The sequence below is a fragment of the Schistocerca serialis genome, chromosome 1, assembly GCF_023864345.2.
Source record: "Schistocerca serialis cubense isolate TAMUIC-IGC-003099 chromosome 1, iqSchSeri2.2, whole genome shotgun sequence".
Taxonomy (NCBI): Eukaryota; Metazoa; Arthropoda; class Insecta; order Orthoptera; family Acrididae; genus Schistocerca; species Schistocerca serialis.
In genome coordinates this window covers 113,753,063-113,773,002 of record NC_064638.1, presented here as the reverse complement: position 1 = coordinate 113,773,002, position 19,940 = coordinate 113,753,063, and the positions used below count along the sequence as shown (strand labels likewise).

Here is a 19,940-nt window from a genome sequence, read left to right as displayed (position 1 = left end):
CCAGTCAACATTGTCAAAAGCTTTCTCTAAGTCTACAAATGCTAGAAACGTAGGTTTGCCTTTCCTTAATCTTTCTTCTAAGATAAGTCGTAAGGTCAGTATTGCCTCACATGTTCCAGTGTTTCTACGGAATCCAAACTGATCTTCCCCGAGGTTGGCTTCTACTAGTTTTTTCATTCGTCTGTAAAGAATTCGTGTTAGTATTTTGCAGCTGTGACTTATTAAACTGATAGTTCGGTAATTTTCACATCTGTCAACACCTGCTTTCTTTGGGATTGGAATTATTATATTCTTCTTGAAGTCTGAGGGTATTTCGCCTGTTTCATACATCTTGCTCACCAGATGGTAGAGTTTTGTCAGGACTGGCTCTCCCAAGGCCGTCAGTAGTTCCAATGGAATGTTGTCTACTCCGGGGGCCTTGTTTCGACTCAGGTCTTTCAGTGCTCTGTCAAACTCTTCACACAGTATCATATCTCCCATTTCATCTTCATCTACATCCTCTTCCATTTCCATAATATTGTCCTCAAGTACATCGCCCTTGTATAGACCCTCTATATACTCCTTCCACCTTTCTGCTTTCCCTTCTTTGCTTAGAACTGGGTTTCCATCTGAGCTCTTGATATTCATACAAGTTGCTCTCTTTTCTCCAAAGGTCTCTTTAATTTTCCTGTAGGCAGTATCTATCTTACCCCTAGTGAGATAGGCCTCTACATCCATACATTTGTCCTCTAGCCATCCCTGCTTAGCCATTTTGCACTTCCTGTCGATCTCATTTTTGAGATGTTTGTATTCCTTTTTGCCTGCTTCATTTACTGCATTTTTATATTTTCTCCTTTCATCATTTAAATTCAATATTTCTTCTGTTACCCAAGAATTTCTACTAGCCCTCATCTTTTTACCTACTTGATCCTCTGCTGCCTTCGCTACTTCATCCCTCAAAGCTACCCATTCTTCTTCTACTGTATTTCTTTCCCCCATTCCTGTCAATTGTTCCCTTATGCTCTCCCTGAAACTCTGTACAACCTCTGGTCCTTTCAGTTTATCCAGGTCCCATCTCCTTAAATTCCCACCTTTTTGCAGTTTCTTCAGTTTTAATCTACAGGTCATAACCAATAGATTGTGGTCAGAGTCCACATCTGCCCCTGGAAATGTCTTACAATTTAAAACCTGGTTCCTAAATCTCTGTCTTACCATTATATAATCTATCTGATACCTTTTAGTATCTCCAGGGTTCTTCCATGTATATAACCTTCTTTCATGATTCTTAAACCAAGTGTTAGCTATGATTATGTTGTGCTCTGTGCAAAATTCTACCAGGCGGCTTCCTCTTTCATTTCTTAGCCCCAATCCATATTCACCTACTATGTTTCCTTCTCTCCCTTTTCCTACACTAATTCCAGTCACCCATGACTATTAAATTTTCGTCTCCCTTCACAATCTGAATAATTTCTTTTATTTCATCATACATTTCTTCAATTTCTTCGTCATCTGCAGAGCTAGTTGGCATATAAACTTTTACTACTGTAGTAGGTGCGGGCTTCGTATCTATCTTGGCCACAATAATGCGTTCACTATGCTGTTTGTAGTAGCTTACCCGCATTCCTATTTTCCTATTCATTATTAAACCTACTCCTGCATTACCCCTATTTGATTTTGTGACCTGACCAGAAGTCTTGTTCCTCCTGCCACCGAACTTCACTAACTCCCACTATATCTAACTTCAACCTATCCATTTCCCTTTTTAAATTTTCTAACCTACCTGGCCGATTAAGGGATCTGACATTCCACGCTCCGATCCGTAGAACGCCAGTTTTCTTTCTCCTGATAAAGACATCCTCTTGAGTAGTCCCCACCCGGAGATCCGAATGGGGGACTATTTTACCTCCGGAATATTTTACCCAAGAGGACGCCATCATCATTTAATCATACAGTAAAGCTGCATGCCCTCGGAAAAAATTACGGCTGTAGTTTCCCCTTGCTTTCAGCCGTTCGCAGTACCAGCACAGCAAGGCCGTTTTGGTTATTATTACAAGGCCAGATCAGTCAATCATCCAGACTGTTGCCCCTGCAACTACTGAAAAGGCTGCTGCCCCTCTTCAGGAACCACATGTTTGTCTGGCCTCTCAACAGATACCCCTCCGTTGTGGTTGCACCTACGGTACGGCTATCTGTATCGCTGAGGCACGCAAGCCTCCCCACCAAAGGCAAGGTCCATGGTTCATGGGGGGGAGATATCGCTTACTCGTGTTAAATGTCAGGAATAAATTTCTTGATTAAGACCCAACATTTATTGGTGATCCTGACATATTAGTTGGATAGAACTGGATACAATGTGATTAGTAAGAAACAACAGCGCCACGTGATGTCACCAAGACTCAACCACGCTGTCCGATTAGTTTAAGCAACTGTGCCGACTACAGCATTTGCACTGCAGTGTGAATGTGTAACAGCCACACCACATATTTCGTATGTGATTTACAAAGAACACTATACTTGACAACGGCAGCACCAACAACCGCAGATGAGGAGCCAATGAGCATAGTAATAAGCCGCATTGCACTTCCATTCTGGCAACAAAATATGGTAGTTTTGTCCACACAGTTGGAGTGCCAGTTTGTGTTGGCACACTATTGCCAACGAGACCAAATACAGTTGTGTCATCACAGCACTTAACTAAGAGACGGTCACTGAAGCACAAGACCTTTTAGCCACATTATCAGCTACAGAATAGTACAAAGCGCATAAAAATGCACTGATCAACAGTGTGCTGCTGTCAGAAACCAAGAGATCAGAGAAGATACTGCAGACAGAAGAACATGGTAACTGCACACAGTCGCAGTTGCTACATTGTCCTTGAACACTGGTGAATAGTGCAATCAGTGATGACATTGTGAGAAACATTTGGTTTCCGCACCCACTATCAGATATGCAAAAGACACTCTCAGTGTGAGTGGGAGAATTAGATTCACTTGCACAGACAGCTGACTGCATTGTTGGACTATATTCATTAGAGTGTCGCGGCCGTCAGCCCACAACCAGACACCACCACCATGGTGACATTTGCATCGCTTCAAGCACAGCTACTTAACTTTCTACAGAAGTTGTAGCTTTGCAGGCAAGTACCAGCTGATGATGACACTATCACAGAACAAGGAGTCACAGTCACTTGGCATCAGCTACCAAATTATGCTGGTACCAAGGCTGGTTTGGGAAAGAAGGAAGGAAAGAAAACATGCCATGCAAAATGGGAAAAGGGGGTGGAAAGTCAGTAATGACTGCGAGTGATTCTCTAGATAACAGCCATCAGTGTTTTGTTACCAAATGATACGTGAAACAACCTTTTTTGATGGACACAGGAACAGATGTGTTGGTTTATCTGGCCACCTGCCTGCCTCACCATAGTCTGACGATTAGCATCTGTTTGCTGCCAATGGCTCCATCATTCAAGGCGTGTGGATGGGTAACATTAGCCCTTGATCTGGATCTCTGGCATAAATTGGAAGGGCAATTCATAGTTGGCAATGTGGTGCATCTAACACTAGGAGCATATTTCTCATCATTTTATGGGCTGCTCCCAGATCTTTGACACCGCCATCTTATGGACATTATGACCAGCCTAAGCAGCCCGGGTTGATTTCCTCATAATGACTGTGCTGCAGTATGAACAGTAACAAGAGATCTGCCACATATTACGCGTCTTAGGCCATTTCCAGAAATTAAGGGAGAGTCACCCACACTTGCTTTAGTGCAAAATAATACAGGGTGTCCATAAAGTCCCTTTATAACTTCAAAATTTTATTACAATGGCAGTTGTTGAAATATTTTAACAAAATTTATTTTATTGTAATCACTGTTTACTAAAGTTTTTATATATACTAAAATTTTGTGTTTCAGATACTCCATTGATGGAAGGCATAAATGGCAACTCCTCAAGAGAAGGCACAATGTGTGTCTTGGTTTATTGAGACAAAATGGGATGTTCACACTCAACGAAACTTCAGAACGAAGTATGGAAGATATCCACCATCGCGCCCTTCAATCCATTCATGGCACAAAAAATTTATGGAGACAGGGACAGTGTTGGATAAAGGGAGGAGTGGGCGAACAAGAAAATCCGAGGAAAACATTGATCACATTTTAAACGTCTTCACTCGTTCACCTACGAAGTCTATATGCACTGCTGCCAGACAGTTGCAACTACAATGTTCAACTGTGCTTAAGGTCCTCCACAAGAACTTACGGTTGTATGCTTACAAAGTGCAACTGTTACAGACAATGGAGCCAAATGACAAGCCAAAACGGATAGAGTTTGCACGCAACACGTTGGAATACCTTTCGGAGGATGAAGCATTCCTCAAGTGAGTTTGTTTCAGTGACAAGGCAACTTTTCATGTTTCTGGGACATTAAACAGACAATGTGAGAATCTGGGGAGCTGAACACCCGCATGTGACTAGGGAGCTCTACCGGGATAGTCCAAAAGTGAACGTGTGGTGTAACTGAATAGTTGGTGCATTTTTCTTCAACGAGTCAACAATTACTGCACATGTTTACCTAGACCTTCTGAACAAATATGTAGCACCACAATTGATTGACTTACAACCAATTATCATTTTCCACCAAGATAGTGCACCACCACATTGGGGACTGCATGTTCGACGGTTCCTCAATGAAACATTTCCAGGCAGATGGATTGGGGGGGGATGGACCAATTCCTTGGCCATCGCATTCGCCAGATATCACTCCCTTGGACTTTTTTCATGGAGGTATGTAAAAGATACCATGTATCCCCCACAGATACGGGACACTGCTGACTTGAAGCAAAGGATTTGTAATGCCATTGCCACCATTGATGACACTATGCTAAAGCGAACATTGCAAGAAATCGAGTACCGTCTAGATGTGCTTCATGCAACTAAAGGTGCTCATATAGAGGTCTATTAAACACTGTCAAAAAACTTTTACAATAAAAGAAATGTTAAAATATTTCAACAACTGCCATTGTAATAAAATTTTGAAGTTATTAAGGGACTTTATGGACACCCTATACAGTGCACCACATACTGACACCACCAGGCTCACCGATTCACGTGCGACCACAACGTTTGTAATCCAAAAAGTTCGAAGCAACTAAACAAAAGTTTGCCTTCATCCTGCCACAGGGAATCTGCAAACCATGTAGAAGCAGCTGGGATTTGCCATTTAATTTAGTGCCAAAGAAAACTAATGGATGGTACCCCAGCAGCAATTACCGTCAACTTAATAGCCCGACTATACCTAACCAACATCCTGTGCTGCACATCAAGGACTTCACACATAATGTGAATGGTAAATGTGTCATCCCTATCATAGATCTAGTGTGTGTGCATACTACAAAGTATCGGTTGCACCAGAACGCATCACCAAAACGGCTGTGCGTACACCATTTTTTTTAATTCACCAGGATGTCTTTTGGACTGTCTCATGCTGCATGAAGTTTTCAAATATTTGCGGACAAAGGAACTTTAGATTTTGAATTCTGTCTCATTTGCTTTGACGATGTGTTAATTATGTCCAGTTCAGAGGCAGGACACTTTAAACATTTACACCAGCTTTTTGACTGTCTTTGCGCGTACAGCTTGCTCATTAATCTGGGAAAGTGTGTTCTTGGAGCAACGGAGATGTAGTTCCTCGGCCAAACCTTTAATCCCATGGAATATGGCCACCACAAGAGAGCGTCCCTGAGGTGCAGTTCCTGGGCCACATCATTAACACCAATGGAATTCAGGCACCACAAGAGATAAATCCGGTGAAAAAAAATAGAGTGGACTGACAATGCAATAGCAGCTTTTGCTAAACTGAAATCCTCTATCGCACATGCCACACTGTTGGTACATCCAGTTCCACAAATGCCTCTTACCCTTATGCTCGACACTTCCGAAACAGCAGTGGGTGCAGTAGTGCAGCAACAGGTGAATCAGTGCTAGCAGCTGTTATTCTTTAGCCATAATGCTTTCTCTGGCACAACAAAGTTGGTTCACATACAATCGTGAACTATACACTATGCATGCTGCCATTAAAATGTTCTGAAACATGCTTGATGGAGAACAATTCACTGTTGTTACTCACTACAAGCCTCTCGCATACATGTTACAACAAAAACCTGACAAGCCTTTGCTGCACCAGCTCCATCAATTAGGTTACATTGGGAAATTCACAACCAACATCACACACATTGACGAGGAAAGCAACGTGCAAGCCAATGCCCTACCTTGCATCCAAGAGATGATGAGCGCCATGGGTTATGAAGCACTTGCAGCAGCATAACTTGATTCGGAGTTACAAGATTTTAGTGCACCCCGTGGCCTACAATTCAGTCACATCCAACTACCAACAGCAAAAACATGAATATACAGTAACGTATGAAATCAAAGGTATTTGCTTTTGTGACAACTGGTTTCTGCCAACAAGCTGTCACTTCACTACATCAACTGTCACATCAAGGGATCTGCAACACTACCTCATTGATCAAATGAGTTTTTGTGTGGCTGAGTTTGGGCATAGATTTCAAGACTTAGTGCATCAACACACCACAAAAAAATTACTCTTTACATTTGTACCACATAATGTTCAAATGCATACATCTCGATATATTAGGATTCCTACAACCAACTGAGGGGTGTACCTACTATACTGCAGTAGTTGATTGATTTACATGCTGGCCAGTGGCTTTCCACATGGCAGATATCACAGTAGTGAGAGTAGTTATTCCCTGTTTCAGCAGCTGGATTGTCCATTTCAGTGTTCCTTTACGTACCACCATGGATCAGGGCAGACAATTCGATTTACCAGTTCAACTCTCTCACCACACTGTTTGGCAGAAAGATGATTAGAATCACAGTGTACCACCCATTGGCAAATGAATGGCTGGTACCACAATATTGGTAACTCAAAGCATTAAAACATCAATTCACAGCAATTTCTGTCCATAAATGCTACCTACTGTTCTATTTGGCATCTGTGCATATATAAAGGAGGATTTAGAAACCATGGTAGCTGACCTGAATTAAGGGCATCAAACTGGCCTACCAGGCAAATTCTTCAGCAGCACTCCAGTGAAGTTATCATAGCATCTGACATTGTTGCTATGCTGCGGTCGCACATACAGCAACTGAGTCTGGTAGTAATGAGAGTACAGCAATTTCTTCATCCATTTGTTTTCAGTGAGTTGTCAAAATGCAAGCAGGTTTTTGTTTGGCATGGCACTGTGCTTTATCCTTTACAGCCAACTTATGATGGACCCTACAAAGTGCTCCACTGAGGAGACAGGCAGTCTAAGTTAGATGTTGATGGAATCTCTACTACAATTTCAGTTGACAGTTTGAAGGTCATTTACTGCACCACCTCCACCAACTGGAGCAAAACACCCAGACAATCAAACACAGGCATGCCATTCCCACACCACAACTTAGTGCACGCACATTTCAACCTCTGTCAAGCAACAACTCCGGTGATGTATCAGTGGATAAAACAAACGAAGTTGTTATGCAGCTGGGATGCCACATGCGATTCAATCGACAATTTTTGCTCTTTTTGGAGATGATCAGATTTGGCAACAGCATTGCAGATACTTCAGTAACAGAACTAACTCTTCAGTTGCCTCTCTATGAGTCAATTGCAGCCTGTAATATTCAATTATTCTTAGAGATTAGATCTGAATTATTTAACTTTTCCTTAAAAAAAAACTTAACTACCATTTCACAAATCATACATTCTTTAATTTTTTTTATAGTTGCAGCTGGTTTCTGTTGTAGATCCCCATAATAAGCAACAAAGCATTCAGAAGTTTCCTCATTAGCTGCAATGAGGCACCTGCTACATCTATTTTTAATAATCAGCTTTGGTCAGAATAAAGCATTTCACATAATTACCCAAAACTGAAAAAAAAGACTCTTGTTTGCTTCAGTTTTTGACACAGCCTTTAAGTGGTGTGTCTTCCTCAGTGTGTCTGTGTTAATGTTAAGACTGCTACACTTTCCAGACATCTGGCACCCTTTTAAAATGGTGAAAAATCCAAGGGTTTCACCTGTCATTACAGGTGTCACAACAAAAAATAACAGTTTTTGCAATTTTTAAGGTCTTTCTCAGCACCTAAAATTAGACATATGGATTATTCGTGCTATTAACCATCACCCACAGAGGAATTACATGTATCAACGTGGTACACCAGATTGTTCTAATTGCAGTACACAATATTCTGTAGAAGTCTGAAACTTGCATTAGCAAATATACTAAATTTACTGATTCTACCTAGTATCTTGACCACATATTAGCACCAACAAAATTTTAAATAGAATGTTGGCAGTCTACAAAATTCCTGAAGTGCCAAAGACGAGAGGAATAACAGATTCACACCTAACAATGAAGAATGTTTGGGAAATGACATAAAATGAAGTTAATCTCAAAACAAGCAACAATCACTGAAAAACGTGTACAGACTAAGACAAAAGTTCATACTTTGAATGTACATACATTTAATACGAACCTTAATTTTGCAATGAAAAACCACAGTTCAGCTGGTTCGTATTTACCCTGCAGGTACAACATACACACTTTGTTATTAAGGACAAATTAAATTTGGGGCTGAATGTGATCACAATAATTTAAAATACACAGCAAAAAAGAATAATTATGCTAGAACTTTTCTAATAATGAAATTATAGGTAAACATGTACATTTTATGAGGTAAAATTTGAAACTACAGGTAAGAAACTAATGCTGTTGTACCAAACATGAATCATGTAACTCTCATTCAAGGACTTATTATTGAAATGTTACTCCTTCCTCTGAAATTCTTTCTAGCATCTTTCCACATCTTATTAGCTCTCTGGAAATCTGTTCCAGAGATTACTGCTAATATATTGGTGATACACTTTTAACTTTTACACCCAATTTATTGTTAAGTAGAAATGACTCCAGACTTCAACTTATTATTTTTATTTTTTAAGTCACTGTTTAGATATTACGATTGATCCTAGTACCTTTTATTATAGTATTAGTATTTTTGTGTATTTATATTAAAATTAAGAATTAACAAAGTAGAGGAAGCCAGAAATATTTGCTAGAGAATTGGAAATTGATTGTGAAATTGCTTTTTAACTTTTAAATGGAAAGCATCATCTACCTGTGGTCTTCACAGGCATCTTGCATACATCCATGGAATGAAAAAGAAACCTGAAAACAATGATGCTGAGTTAAGCTCCACATCTTCTACTAGGCATAATTGTACTGCATGTCAAAAGACTGTAATCAAAGAAGGTTACCATATTACACCAATAAATGGAATCCCTAACCTGTCAATAATAAAATGATTCTACTTGTGGTCAAGATTATGCAATACTAAGATGACAAAAAATCCTTTGCTTAGTATGATATCAATATACAATTACCGTGTTAATATCTGTCATACCCAGAACTGATTCTATTTCAATAAAGATGAAAAAGATTACTTTATCTATATATTAGCCAAGTAGCCATTGGTATCATAAAATCCTTAACATTCACAAACATTTGAGGGTCCTAAGCAATAATTTCCAACAGCTCTACAAAAACATTGTCTTCACTGGAGAAAACATTAAAACCTTGGTGTTATCGTCCTCACAAGGTACCCTAATAATCACCAATAAATCAATTAACACTCAACAAAGAAGTCTCCATCAATCTTGAACAAGTTACAGCTTGACTACTTCCCAATGTCCATAATATTCACCATAACAGTAACATGAAAGTGAAACAACAAAACATTAACTCTATTGGCAACAGTGTTAGCACCTGAAATAAACAAATGCCATTGTTTCTGTATCAGATCAGTCAACTTCATGGGCAAACTATGAATAAGCTTCCAGCAAAACTGTCATCCACTAAATGTCTGGGTTTAATATGCATGGAAAAGCTAAGCTCTTTCCTTTCCCTGAGTAAAAATCATAATGTGAGTAATAGAGGTCCAACCTTAAATTTCTTACATATACGACGTATACAGCCACTTTGTGGGGGAGGGTACCTGTGAGGCTGCTTAACCATACCCTACACGGCAATTCTCGATTTCCAATTGTAAAGCAGTGAAGAAAAAGCTGAAACTTACATTATCATGTAAAAACACTACAAAAACCTCGCAGAAAATAATCTGTTGACACTACCTCCTCCAAGTCAGCAATGTTATATCATGAAAGCAACATTCTATATCACTAACAACCAGTGCTAATAATGTGTTGTGCTGTCAAAATAACTAAGCACTAATGCACTCATCTCCCTGAATTAGTTGAGTCAAACATTGACTGTGGCAAAAATTAACCTTATAACTGCATATTCAGTAATCTTTGGTCAACTGGAGAGAACTATTTCCTTCATTGATGAACACTTGTCTTTTTTAAGTATTAAGATAAGCTCTGAAATACCACAGTAGATAAAATATTCCAACAGATACAAAAATAATGGTGAGTCAGGCCCTACAGAGAGGGCAGCACATGCTGATCAGACGTGGTTAATCAAAAACAATACTAACTGCTATACAACAGTAGTTCTTTGCAAGCAGCCAAGTTTTTCACATTCTTTTGCATTATTCAAATAACAAGTGCCTATAAATATCTGAGACTATTTTACAAATTAATTATAGCTCTAAGTTTATTGAATATTTTTTGTGAAACAATGATTCACTTTGCAGTTCCCCCTCTAAAAATGCCTTATGTATACATCTGTTTCCTGTGACTGATCACCACTGCCTGCAACTAGCAAGTTTCAGTTTAGAATCAAAGCAGTACACTTGCTGTCTTGATATGACAAATGTACCAACAAAACAAACTCTGAAATTTTCCATATCTCATGAGGCACAAGAAATGGCAGGACTAACTAGTTTTCAAGAGTTATTAAACTCCAAACAAGGAATACAAAAACTGCATTAAAAAACCACACAAACGCAATTTTAGCCTCTTTGAATAACACCCCGATAAATGCAGCTGCTGTGACAAGGCAAATTTCGTGTCTGTGCAGTACCTAAGGGATTCAAAGTTCCAGAGGGGGCAGAAGTTAACCCCCATGAATTTAATGAAACTGTTGCAAAGCACACATGTACTTGTCTGGTTTGTTATTACTGAATATTGTGTATGGAGACATTTTCAGGGGAAGTTGAAAATAACTGAATCATTATTGTGGGACATGTTAGACAACTTTCTGCAGCCTTAAATGGAGGAACTCTATAAGAAGAAATGTTTCAACACAGCCCCCTCTTACCCCCATGCTTTTGCATTATTCACATTCTGTTCTTAAACAAATGTATATCTGCACAGTAACATAGTGAGGTCCATCTGGTCATACGATATGGCCCAGTACAACTCTTCTCTCTGGTAATGCTAAAAAGGAAAGAGATCACACATTCCACTGTACAACAACTTAACAATTAGAGAGCAGAATAAAACAATAATTTGTTATCCTTAAAGAGTGAACAAAAACAGTTTATTGTATGTGTTCTTTAAATGAAGAAGAAAATGAAGATCTAAATTTCATACGATTTTATGAGGGCTGTTCAAAAAGTATCTGATGATATTTTTTTATTGGCAAAACCAACAATGGTACAGGGTGTGCATTACACACTATGTTTGTAAGTATCTGTAGTGTGAATACCTGTTTCCTTCCCCCCCCCCCCCCCCCCCCCCCAACTGTGAAAACAATCAGTCGTTGGCTAGCTGTAGATTAATGAACACATGTAGTTGTCCGATTTTGAAAAAGCTGAACAAAGTTATTGCATCAACTTTTGTTTCAAGCTTGGAGCTTCTCAAGATGAATAATTCAAAAGATTCAGCAACTGTATGAGGGACAAAGCAATGGGTACAAACACTTCAAAGACGGCTGCTCATCAGTCAAGAGTGAAGCATGTTCAGGTAGGCCCTCAACATATGCAAATAAGGTTGTTATTGATCCTGAAAGGATCCTGGTGACACAGGATAGACAAATCATGATCAGAGGACTTACAGACGATGTTAAAATTAGCACTGGATACATTTATTCCATTTTAGTAGACAATTTGGACCTCAGCAAAATTTGAGCCAAAGTTGCTAACAACTGACCAGAAGCAACTTCATTCGGAGATCACAAAGGGCATGCCAAATCCTTTGAACAGTAATCTCAACTTTATTAACACAGTGACCACTGGTGACGAGTCCCAGGTTTATGGGTACAAACCAGAAACAAAGTTCCAATCATTGCAATGGAAGTATGCATCATCCCTGAGACCCAAAAAAGCAAAGAAGGTCCACAACAATCTGTCATGGTGACTGCCTTCTATAACTCCAATGCTGTGGTCCATCACGAGCATGACCCAGAATGCACTAATGTCAATAAGGAGTTCTACCACGAGGTTCTGCATCACCTTCAGGAAGTAATTGGCCAGAGTTGGGAGCAGCGAGTAGCTGGCACCTTCCATCACAATAACACATCTGCTCATTGTTCTCAATTAATTCGGAGGGCTGACTACAACGTGGCTGAGGTTTGCCAGCCCCTTTATTCCCCTGATTTAGCACTGAGTGACTTCTGGCTTGACCCTAAACTAAATAAGACTCAAAGGTACCATATTTCACAACAGGAAAGACATTGTGTAGAAGTCGATGGAGCAGTGATGGTTCCGGCAGCAGCACCAGCAGCAATGGTGGGCAAGATGTGTAGAACCTGAAGGGGAGTACTTTGGAGGTGACTCTTGTCAAACAACTGCATCTGAATAATGACTGATTTTGTAAATAAACGTGATACTTCTTGGACCGCCATCGTATTGGCATTCAGAATATGGTGGTCACTTCTCCAACCAAATGTGCTAACTGTTTCTTCCTCAATCTGCAATTTTCATTATACTACCAGAGCTTGCAGTCTGCCAATAGTTCCAAAACATTTAATGTACAGCGAATACTGAAACATGGTAGGTGGATTAGTGCTCTAGTTCAATTTTGCCTTGAGCTCCAAAACCAATGACAACTCTTTACTTCTTTCAGATGCACCTCCAACTGCATTCCATTTCAATTTAAAGCTTTTCTGCCTTTTGGTGTGGTAAGAAGCATCTAGACAATGTTTAATTGAGTGCATGCAAAGTAAATATGAGGATGGAGGAACAGAAAACTTAACTACCAAAGAACATATCAAGAAACACACAAAATATGAATTTCCCAGAGTAAGAATCCAATACACATTACTCGATATTTTCTTTTCTTTTGTAAGTTACATACTAATGTGTATTGTACATAAATGTTAAAAGTTTAATTTACTTTCATACAGTAAATGTTGAAGTTTAATTTACTTTCATAGTCTTTCCGATAAATCCTGATCAAATACCAACCCATTAATGTTTCCACTGATCGAAACTAACTTGACCTGAATATATTTACAAGGATTATTTAAAGTTACAACAGACTTCTGTGTAGAGGTTACAGGAAGAAATTTTTGTTTCGTTTTGTTTGCTTTAGGGTGCAAAAACAACTAAGGTCATACCAAGTAGTAAAATGACTCAAAAGCGACTATAATTAAGCACATCCAAAGGAAGGAAAGTGAGCGATGGACAAGGACTTCCTCGTGGAGAAAGGTCCACAAAATACGCTGTAGAGACAGTGGAGGTCCCAAACTAAAGATTAAATTTCCTTCGCCACATTGCTATGACGGATAAAAAGTAAAACACGATTGACAGCCAGCGCATCGTTCTCTAAAACAGCCAATAACTCAGACAGCAAACATTCATGAGAATGTAAATAGTTAGCAAAATGGCATTCGGCCAGGAAATGGCAAGCCATCCAAGGTTGATGACAATGAGCACAAAGTGGTGGGGGATCACCACTTAACAAATGACAATAGCTAAAATGACAATGCCCAATATGCAACCAAGCTAAAATGATCTCCTTGCAGCGAGAGAGCTGAGATGATGTTGGCCAAGCCACTGGGAGAAGTTTAATTCCCCAGAACTTGTTCCCGCAAAGAGAAGACCAGGGGTTATGTCAAAACGATACCAGCTGCCAACACATGGAGATCATCCAAAGGGATGGAAGAGCTAGCGGACCAAGGTAGGACTGCAGCCTTGGCAGCAGTGTAAGCAGCCTCATTACCCTTCTGACCAACATGACCAGGAACCAACATGAACTTCACAGTTGTTGCACTAAGAGATGGGCTGTGTACAGCGCACCCAAGCTCTGAAAGGCACAGAGATAATTGGGGCATAAGACACAATTAAAAAGCCTATGTTGCCGGATGTACTGGTGGCCTGATAGAGAGCAAAGGACTCAGTTGTAAATATTGAGCAGCGTACAGGAAGCCGACACCAAAAACGTTCAGAGCCAACAACAAAGTACTATTGCTAAGTTCCATGCGAATGTTGAGAAACTTAAAACGATGATCAAATCCATAGTAGTTTCCTTAGGAAGCAATTGAAGTCCAAAATGAACACAGGCCGCTGCACGAAGCCAAGTTGGTGCAGGATTAACACCCATCGGAAATGTGGCAAGTAGTGAGAAGTTAAGCTGCCAGAGCAATAGCTTAAAGTTAACTTCAGGAGGTAACAGAGAAGAAGGAAGTGCCCCATACTGGCAGTCAAGGGGGTCATTGATAAACGAGGCATAGAATGGGTGGCTGGGCATGGCAGACATACGGCACGCATAGACACTGAGGAGAACATCATGCTAGTATGACAGCTTTAGTTTGGCAGCTTCAGCACAGAGACTTGTAACCAGGCTACTGTAGAAAGCACCAGTGGTCTAAGGGATTCCATAATGGTGGATTGTATTAAGGCAGCGTAAGATGGCCAGATGTGCAGATGCATAAATAAAACACCCATAGTCAAATTTCAAAAAGACAAGGGTTCGGTACAAATGGAGGAAGGTGGTCTGATCTGCTTCCCAGGAAGTACCCCTTAGAAAATCTATGATATTGAGACACCGGATACAGCGTATGGCCAGGTAAGACACGTCAGAGGATCAAGAAAGTTTTGTGTAATGCATGAGCCTCAGGAATTTCATAGTTTCTGTGAACTGAAGAGCAAGAGGCCCAAGATGAAAAGATGGTGGAAGAAACCGATTGCACTTCAGAAATTCATACAAACTGTTTGTCATTGAAAATGTGAAGCCACTGTTGGTGCTCCACGAGTGAAGGTGATCGAGACAATGCCGAAGATGCCACTCGAGGAGACAAGTCCATGGAGAACTACAAAAGAGCGCAAAGTCATCGACAAAAAGAGTGTCGGAGATGCCTGGCAGGAGACATGCCAAATAGGGTTAACGGCTGTGGTTGGTTACGAAGATTGTGGGTATCGTGTTTATTTTTCTCAGAGAGAGAGGGGGGGGGGGGGGAGAGAGAGAGAGAGAGAGAGAGAGAGAGAGAGAGAGAGAGAGAGAGAGAGAGAGAGAGAGAGAGAGAGAGAGAATTCTGAAGAATGGAATAAAGAAACGGAGGTTAACATGAATTCTCTGAAGAAAAATAAAATGTGAGAATTAAGAAAACTAAAACAATTAAAGCGATTGAAAATCTATTGGTTTTTGCTACAAAATTAAATGCAAATAACAAAATGGTTCAATATAAGGCTCAAATGGTGGCGTAAGGGTTTACTCTATGATTTGGAGCAGATTATGCTGACATTTAGCCTTGTCACAAGATTTGAGATTGGGAAAGCCCTGTTGAGTGTTGTGGTTGAACTTGAGTGATGTATAAGGCAATTTGATGTGAGGACAGCATTTATGAAGGGTATTTTGAAGGAGGAAATTCAGAGAGTAGTCATGATGGTATAGGACATGTATGTAAATTGCTGAAGGGAGTGTACAGATTAAATATTCAAAATGCTGGTATGAATGTCTAGCTAAGTTTCTCTGTGAACTGAATTGATGAGACAGCTGTTCAGATCCGTGTATGTTCTGTAGTAAAAGCCTTGCTCTACAGTTTTATACTGATGATGGATTGACTGTGTACTCCTGACAAAACAAATTTATTGAACAGTACAATAAATATTTTCAGATCTCTGTAGAAAATGCAGATTACTGCTTGGGCTTAAAATCATGAAATCCGACAATTGACTTCAAATAAATATTCGCATAAGTGAAATGAATTTTAGGGAAATATGATATGATACCCCCCACGAACCATGGACCTTGGCGTTGGTGGGGAGGCTTGTGTGCCTCAACGACACAGATAGCCGTACCGTAGGTGCAACCACAACGGAGGGGTATCTGCTGAGAGGCCAGACAAACGTGTGGTTCCTGAAGAGGGGCAGCAGCCTTTTCAGTAGTTGCAGGGACAACAGTCTGGATGATTGACTGATGTGGCCCTGTAACAATAACCAAAACGGCCTTGCTGTTGTGGTACTGCAGATGGCTGAAAGCAAGGGGAAACTACAGCCATAATTTTTCCCCGAGGGCATGCAGCTTTAGTGTATGATTAAATGATGATGGCATCTTCTTGGGTAAAATATTCCGTAGGTAAAATAGTCCCCCATTCGGATCTCCGGGCGGGGACTACTCAGGAGGACGTCGTTATCAGGAGAAACAAAACTGGCATTCTACAGATCGGAGCGTGGAATGTCAGATCCCTTAATCGGGCAGGAAGATTAGAAAATTTAAAAAGGGAAATGGATAGGTTAAAGTTAGATGTAGTGGGATTTAGTGAAGTTCGGTGGCAGGAGGAACAAGACTTTTGGTCAGGTGAATACAGAGTTATAAACACAAAATCAAATAGGGGTAATGCAGGAGTAGGTTTAATAATGAATTAAAAAAATAGGAGTGCGAGTAAGCTACTACAAACAGCATAGTGAACGCATTATTGTGGCCTAGATAGACACAAAGCCCATGCCTACTACAGTAGTACAAGTTTATACGTCAACTAGCTCAGCAGATGACGAAGAGATTGATGAAGCGTATGATGAGATAAAAGAAATTATTCAGATAGTGAAGGGAAACGAAAATTTAATAGTCATGGGTGACTGGAACTCTATAGTAGGAAAAGGAAGAGAAGGAAACATAATAGGTGAATATGGAATGAGAATAAGGAATGAAAAAGGAAGCCGCCTGGTAGAATTTTACACAGAGCGTAACTTAATCAGAGCTAACACTTGGTACAAGAATTATGAAAGAAGGTTGTATACACGGAAAAAGCCTGGAGTTACTTGAAGGTTTCAGATAAGATTATATAATGGTAAGGCAGAAATTCAGGCACCAGGTTCTAAATTGTAAGACATTTCCAGGGGTAGATGTGAACTCTGACCACACCCTATTGGTTATGAACCGCAGATTAAAACTGAAGAAACTGCAAAAAAGGTGGGAATTTGAGAAGATGGGACCTAGATAAACTGAAAGAACCAGATGTTGTAGAGAGCTTCAGGGAGAGCGTTAGGAAACGACTGACAAGAATTCAATTCAATTGTTTTCAGATAGTTTCAATTTTATTTTGTAAGAAACTGTGCTGCTTCTTAGCCACCCCTTGTACAAAAATAAACTGAGTTGGTTGATTACTTACATATATGATTTACGGTGTGATCAATCTGCTTCTTTCTATTTTTATATAGTATCTTATTGGCCCAGGATCACATCTTTCACAGTTTCCCCACTGTTAGACAAAATTAAGCACATGCATTCTCACTTCCATGACTTCAGCCATTTCTGGTAATGTTCACCAAGTTCACCACTGAACATTCTTTAGTTTCTTTCATCCCTTTGCATTAAATATCTCATTATAAAATTATAGTGGGAACTGCTCTCATTTATAAGTATTTACGACAGCTCACTGCTATCTCATACCTCTCCATCAGAATAGGACCTTATTACTTCTTATACATGAACTCTTTGTGTAGTAAATCTTTCATTTTTAAAAAGTTTTGATATTATGCCACATTCCTTCAGTACTCATAAGATTGTAATGTTAGTCTTGTTTACCGTTTATCAAAGTCAGCACAGACATCAGATCACCCATCTCTTCCTGTTCATTCGTGATAGATTCACTATATCTCATTCAATGTTATTTAACTGTATGAACTCCACTAAATTATCTTCTGCTTCTACAGCTCTCAAATTTATCATCCAAACTAAGTAGTAGCAGATGCAGCTATGTTTCTAGGGTTATGGCCTGCTATGTTCTCAGAGTACTAGTCCTACGTCATGAGAAAGTATTTTTCATATATATCTTTACAATAATCTTTGAAAGCCTGTTCGTGCAGTTGTACAATAAATACTTCCAAATTATATTTGATCTGTTTATGAGCTCTTGGAAAAATAATTTATTCACAATTCTTGAAGCATTCCTACCCGACAATTACAGAAACAGGCACAGAGCCCTACGATTGTCCAATGCCCCATCAATTCATCATGTCTCTCAGACTGGCAGTATTCCATTTCTGTAAGCTACTAATATAAAACATTACGGAGTTCAGTACGGTTTCATACTCACTAAAGAATTTAAAGGCACACATAACAGACTTGGCTCTTGCTCATTTCCTGACAAACATGCACTACATGAAAACTTTTAACAATTTCATATAGTGTACACGTTCATTGCAGATCCTTACCTCTTTAGAGAGCGATTAATGATGTTCATTCGGTATCGCTGGTGATTTATTTCTTTCACACATTTTGCCTGCAGGTCTGAAACCTCATCCAACTTCTTAAGATACTCTCGATTAAGTTCCTAGAAAAAGAATCTGTAGTAATTTCATTATGTACTAGACACAGTAATAAACACTACTACAACTACAGCTTAAACTATTTTAGCTTTGTTAATCCCAGTCGTTGTTTAATCAACCATGTTTACCGTTGGTGTGACTACAACTACAAAAAGTCCAGTATTTAATTTGAAACGAATCGCTAGCGACTGTGTTTCTCACGAACAGTTGTTGGATTGCTGTACAAATGAAAGAATATCAGCAAAAATTCAATGATGTAAGCATAAAACAGCTTAGCAGAGCTTACAATCAAAGTCTAAAAAGTAAAGCCACAAGACTTTGACTTAACACCACGAAAATTCGTTGCTTCATAAAACAAATCGTGATGGGCTGACGTACATTAATCGTGCGCTAACACTAAGAAATATTTTATGCAGTGTCTTGCCTTGGATAACTGCACATTAACGATACATCCAAACAGCCACTGAATAACTGGAACGGAACAAAGTACACAACTTACCTCTAGTACTTTAAAATCGGAACCCAAATCATTAAAATCCTGTAAACACGACGGAATGTCAGAAAATTCCATTGTTAAAATGTAACGCAGCCCACATTCACAACATCAAAACTATCTTCTCTTTCGACAGTAGTGTCACTCATGTACTTCAAGCAGTACGAAAATATTGAAAACGTGTAGTGCCAACTGTTGAAAGTTGCTCCTGACCGATAAGCACACAACAAAACGTGACGGTTGGATGTCGCTCGGCGATTTAAGAATTTCACATTTTTTGGTCAACCTCGTAAGGCTTGTCCTTAATATCACCCTTTTCTACTTGGTACCATCAGATTCCCAAAAAAAATTGACTGTAATTCTACGTAAAAGCCTCACAATTCCCTTTTGCCGAAGATTCGAACACAAAATAGAAACTACGTAACGACAGATAGCAATAGTCACATACCGCCAAATTCAAGCTGCGAAGTTCTGCTGTAGGGACCGTCATAATTATGTAGTATAATATAATTTCATTATCTCCAAAATCAGTTCGCACTGCTCATTTACTAGTCGCCCATCTGGAGAAACAAAAGAGTTTGAAATACCATTGTAGAAAACATTTTACATGTTGTATAAAAGCAAAACTGCCCTTAAGCTATCGGATCGTCAGGGAAATGTATTCCCCGTGTTTTCCAGAACTCCTGTACCAATGACCAAGGTAACTGAAACAGCATACCACAATTTTTTTCTTATCTGCCCATACAGGAAAAGCTATGGGGAAATCAGTATACTGTGGTGAAATTAAGATA

General features: G+C 39.5%; 1 protein-coding gene across 1 annotated transcript in view; it reads right to left on the bottom strand.

Annotated features, from left to right (window-relative positions):
* Positions 1–19,348, bottom strand: part of LOC126463070 (transmembrane protein 120 homolog) — a 65,359-nt gene extending 46,011 nt beyond the window's left edge. The window contains exons 1-2 of the mRNA XM_050096124.1: positions 19,156–19,348; positions 18,543–18,661 (exon numbers count right to left, since the gene is read on the bottom strand). Coding sequence (XP_049952081.1) covers positions 18,543–18,661; positions 19,156–19,227 — 191 coding nt within the window. The 5' untranslated portion in view covers positions 19,228–19,348. The remainder of the gene's footprint in view (positions 1–18,542; positions 18,662–19,155) is intronic.
* Positions 19,349–19,940: the final 592 nt, after the last annotated feature.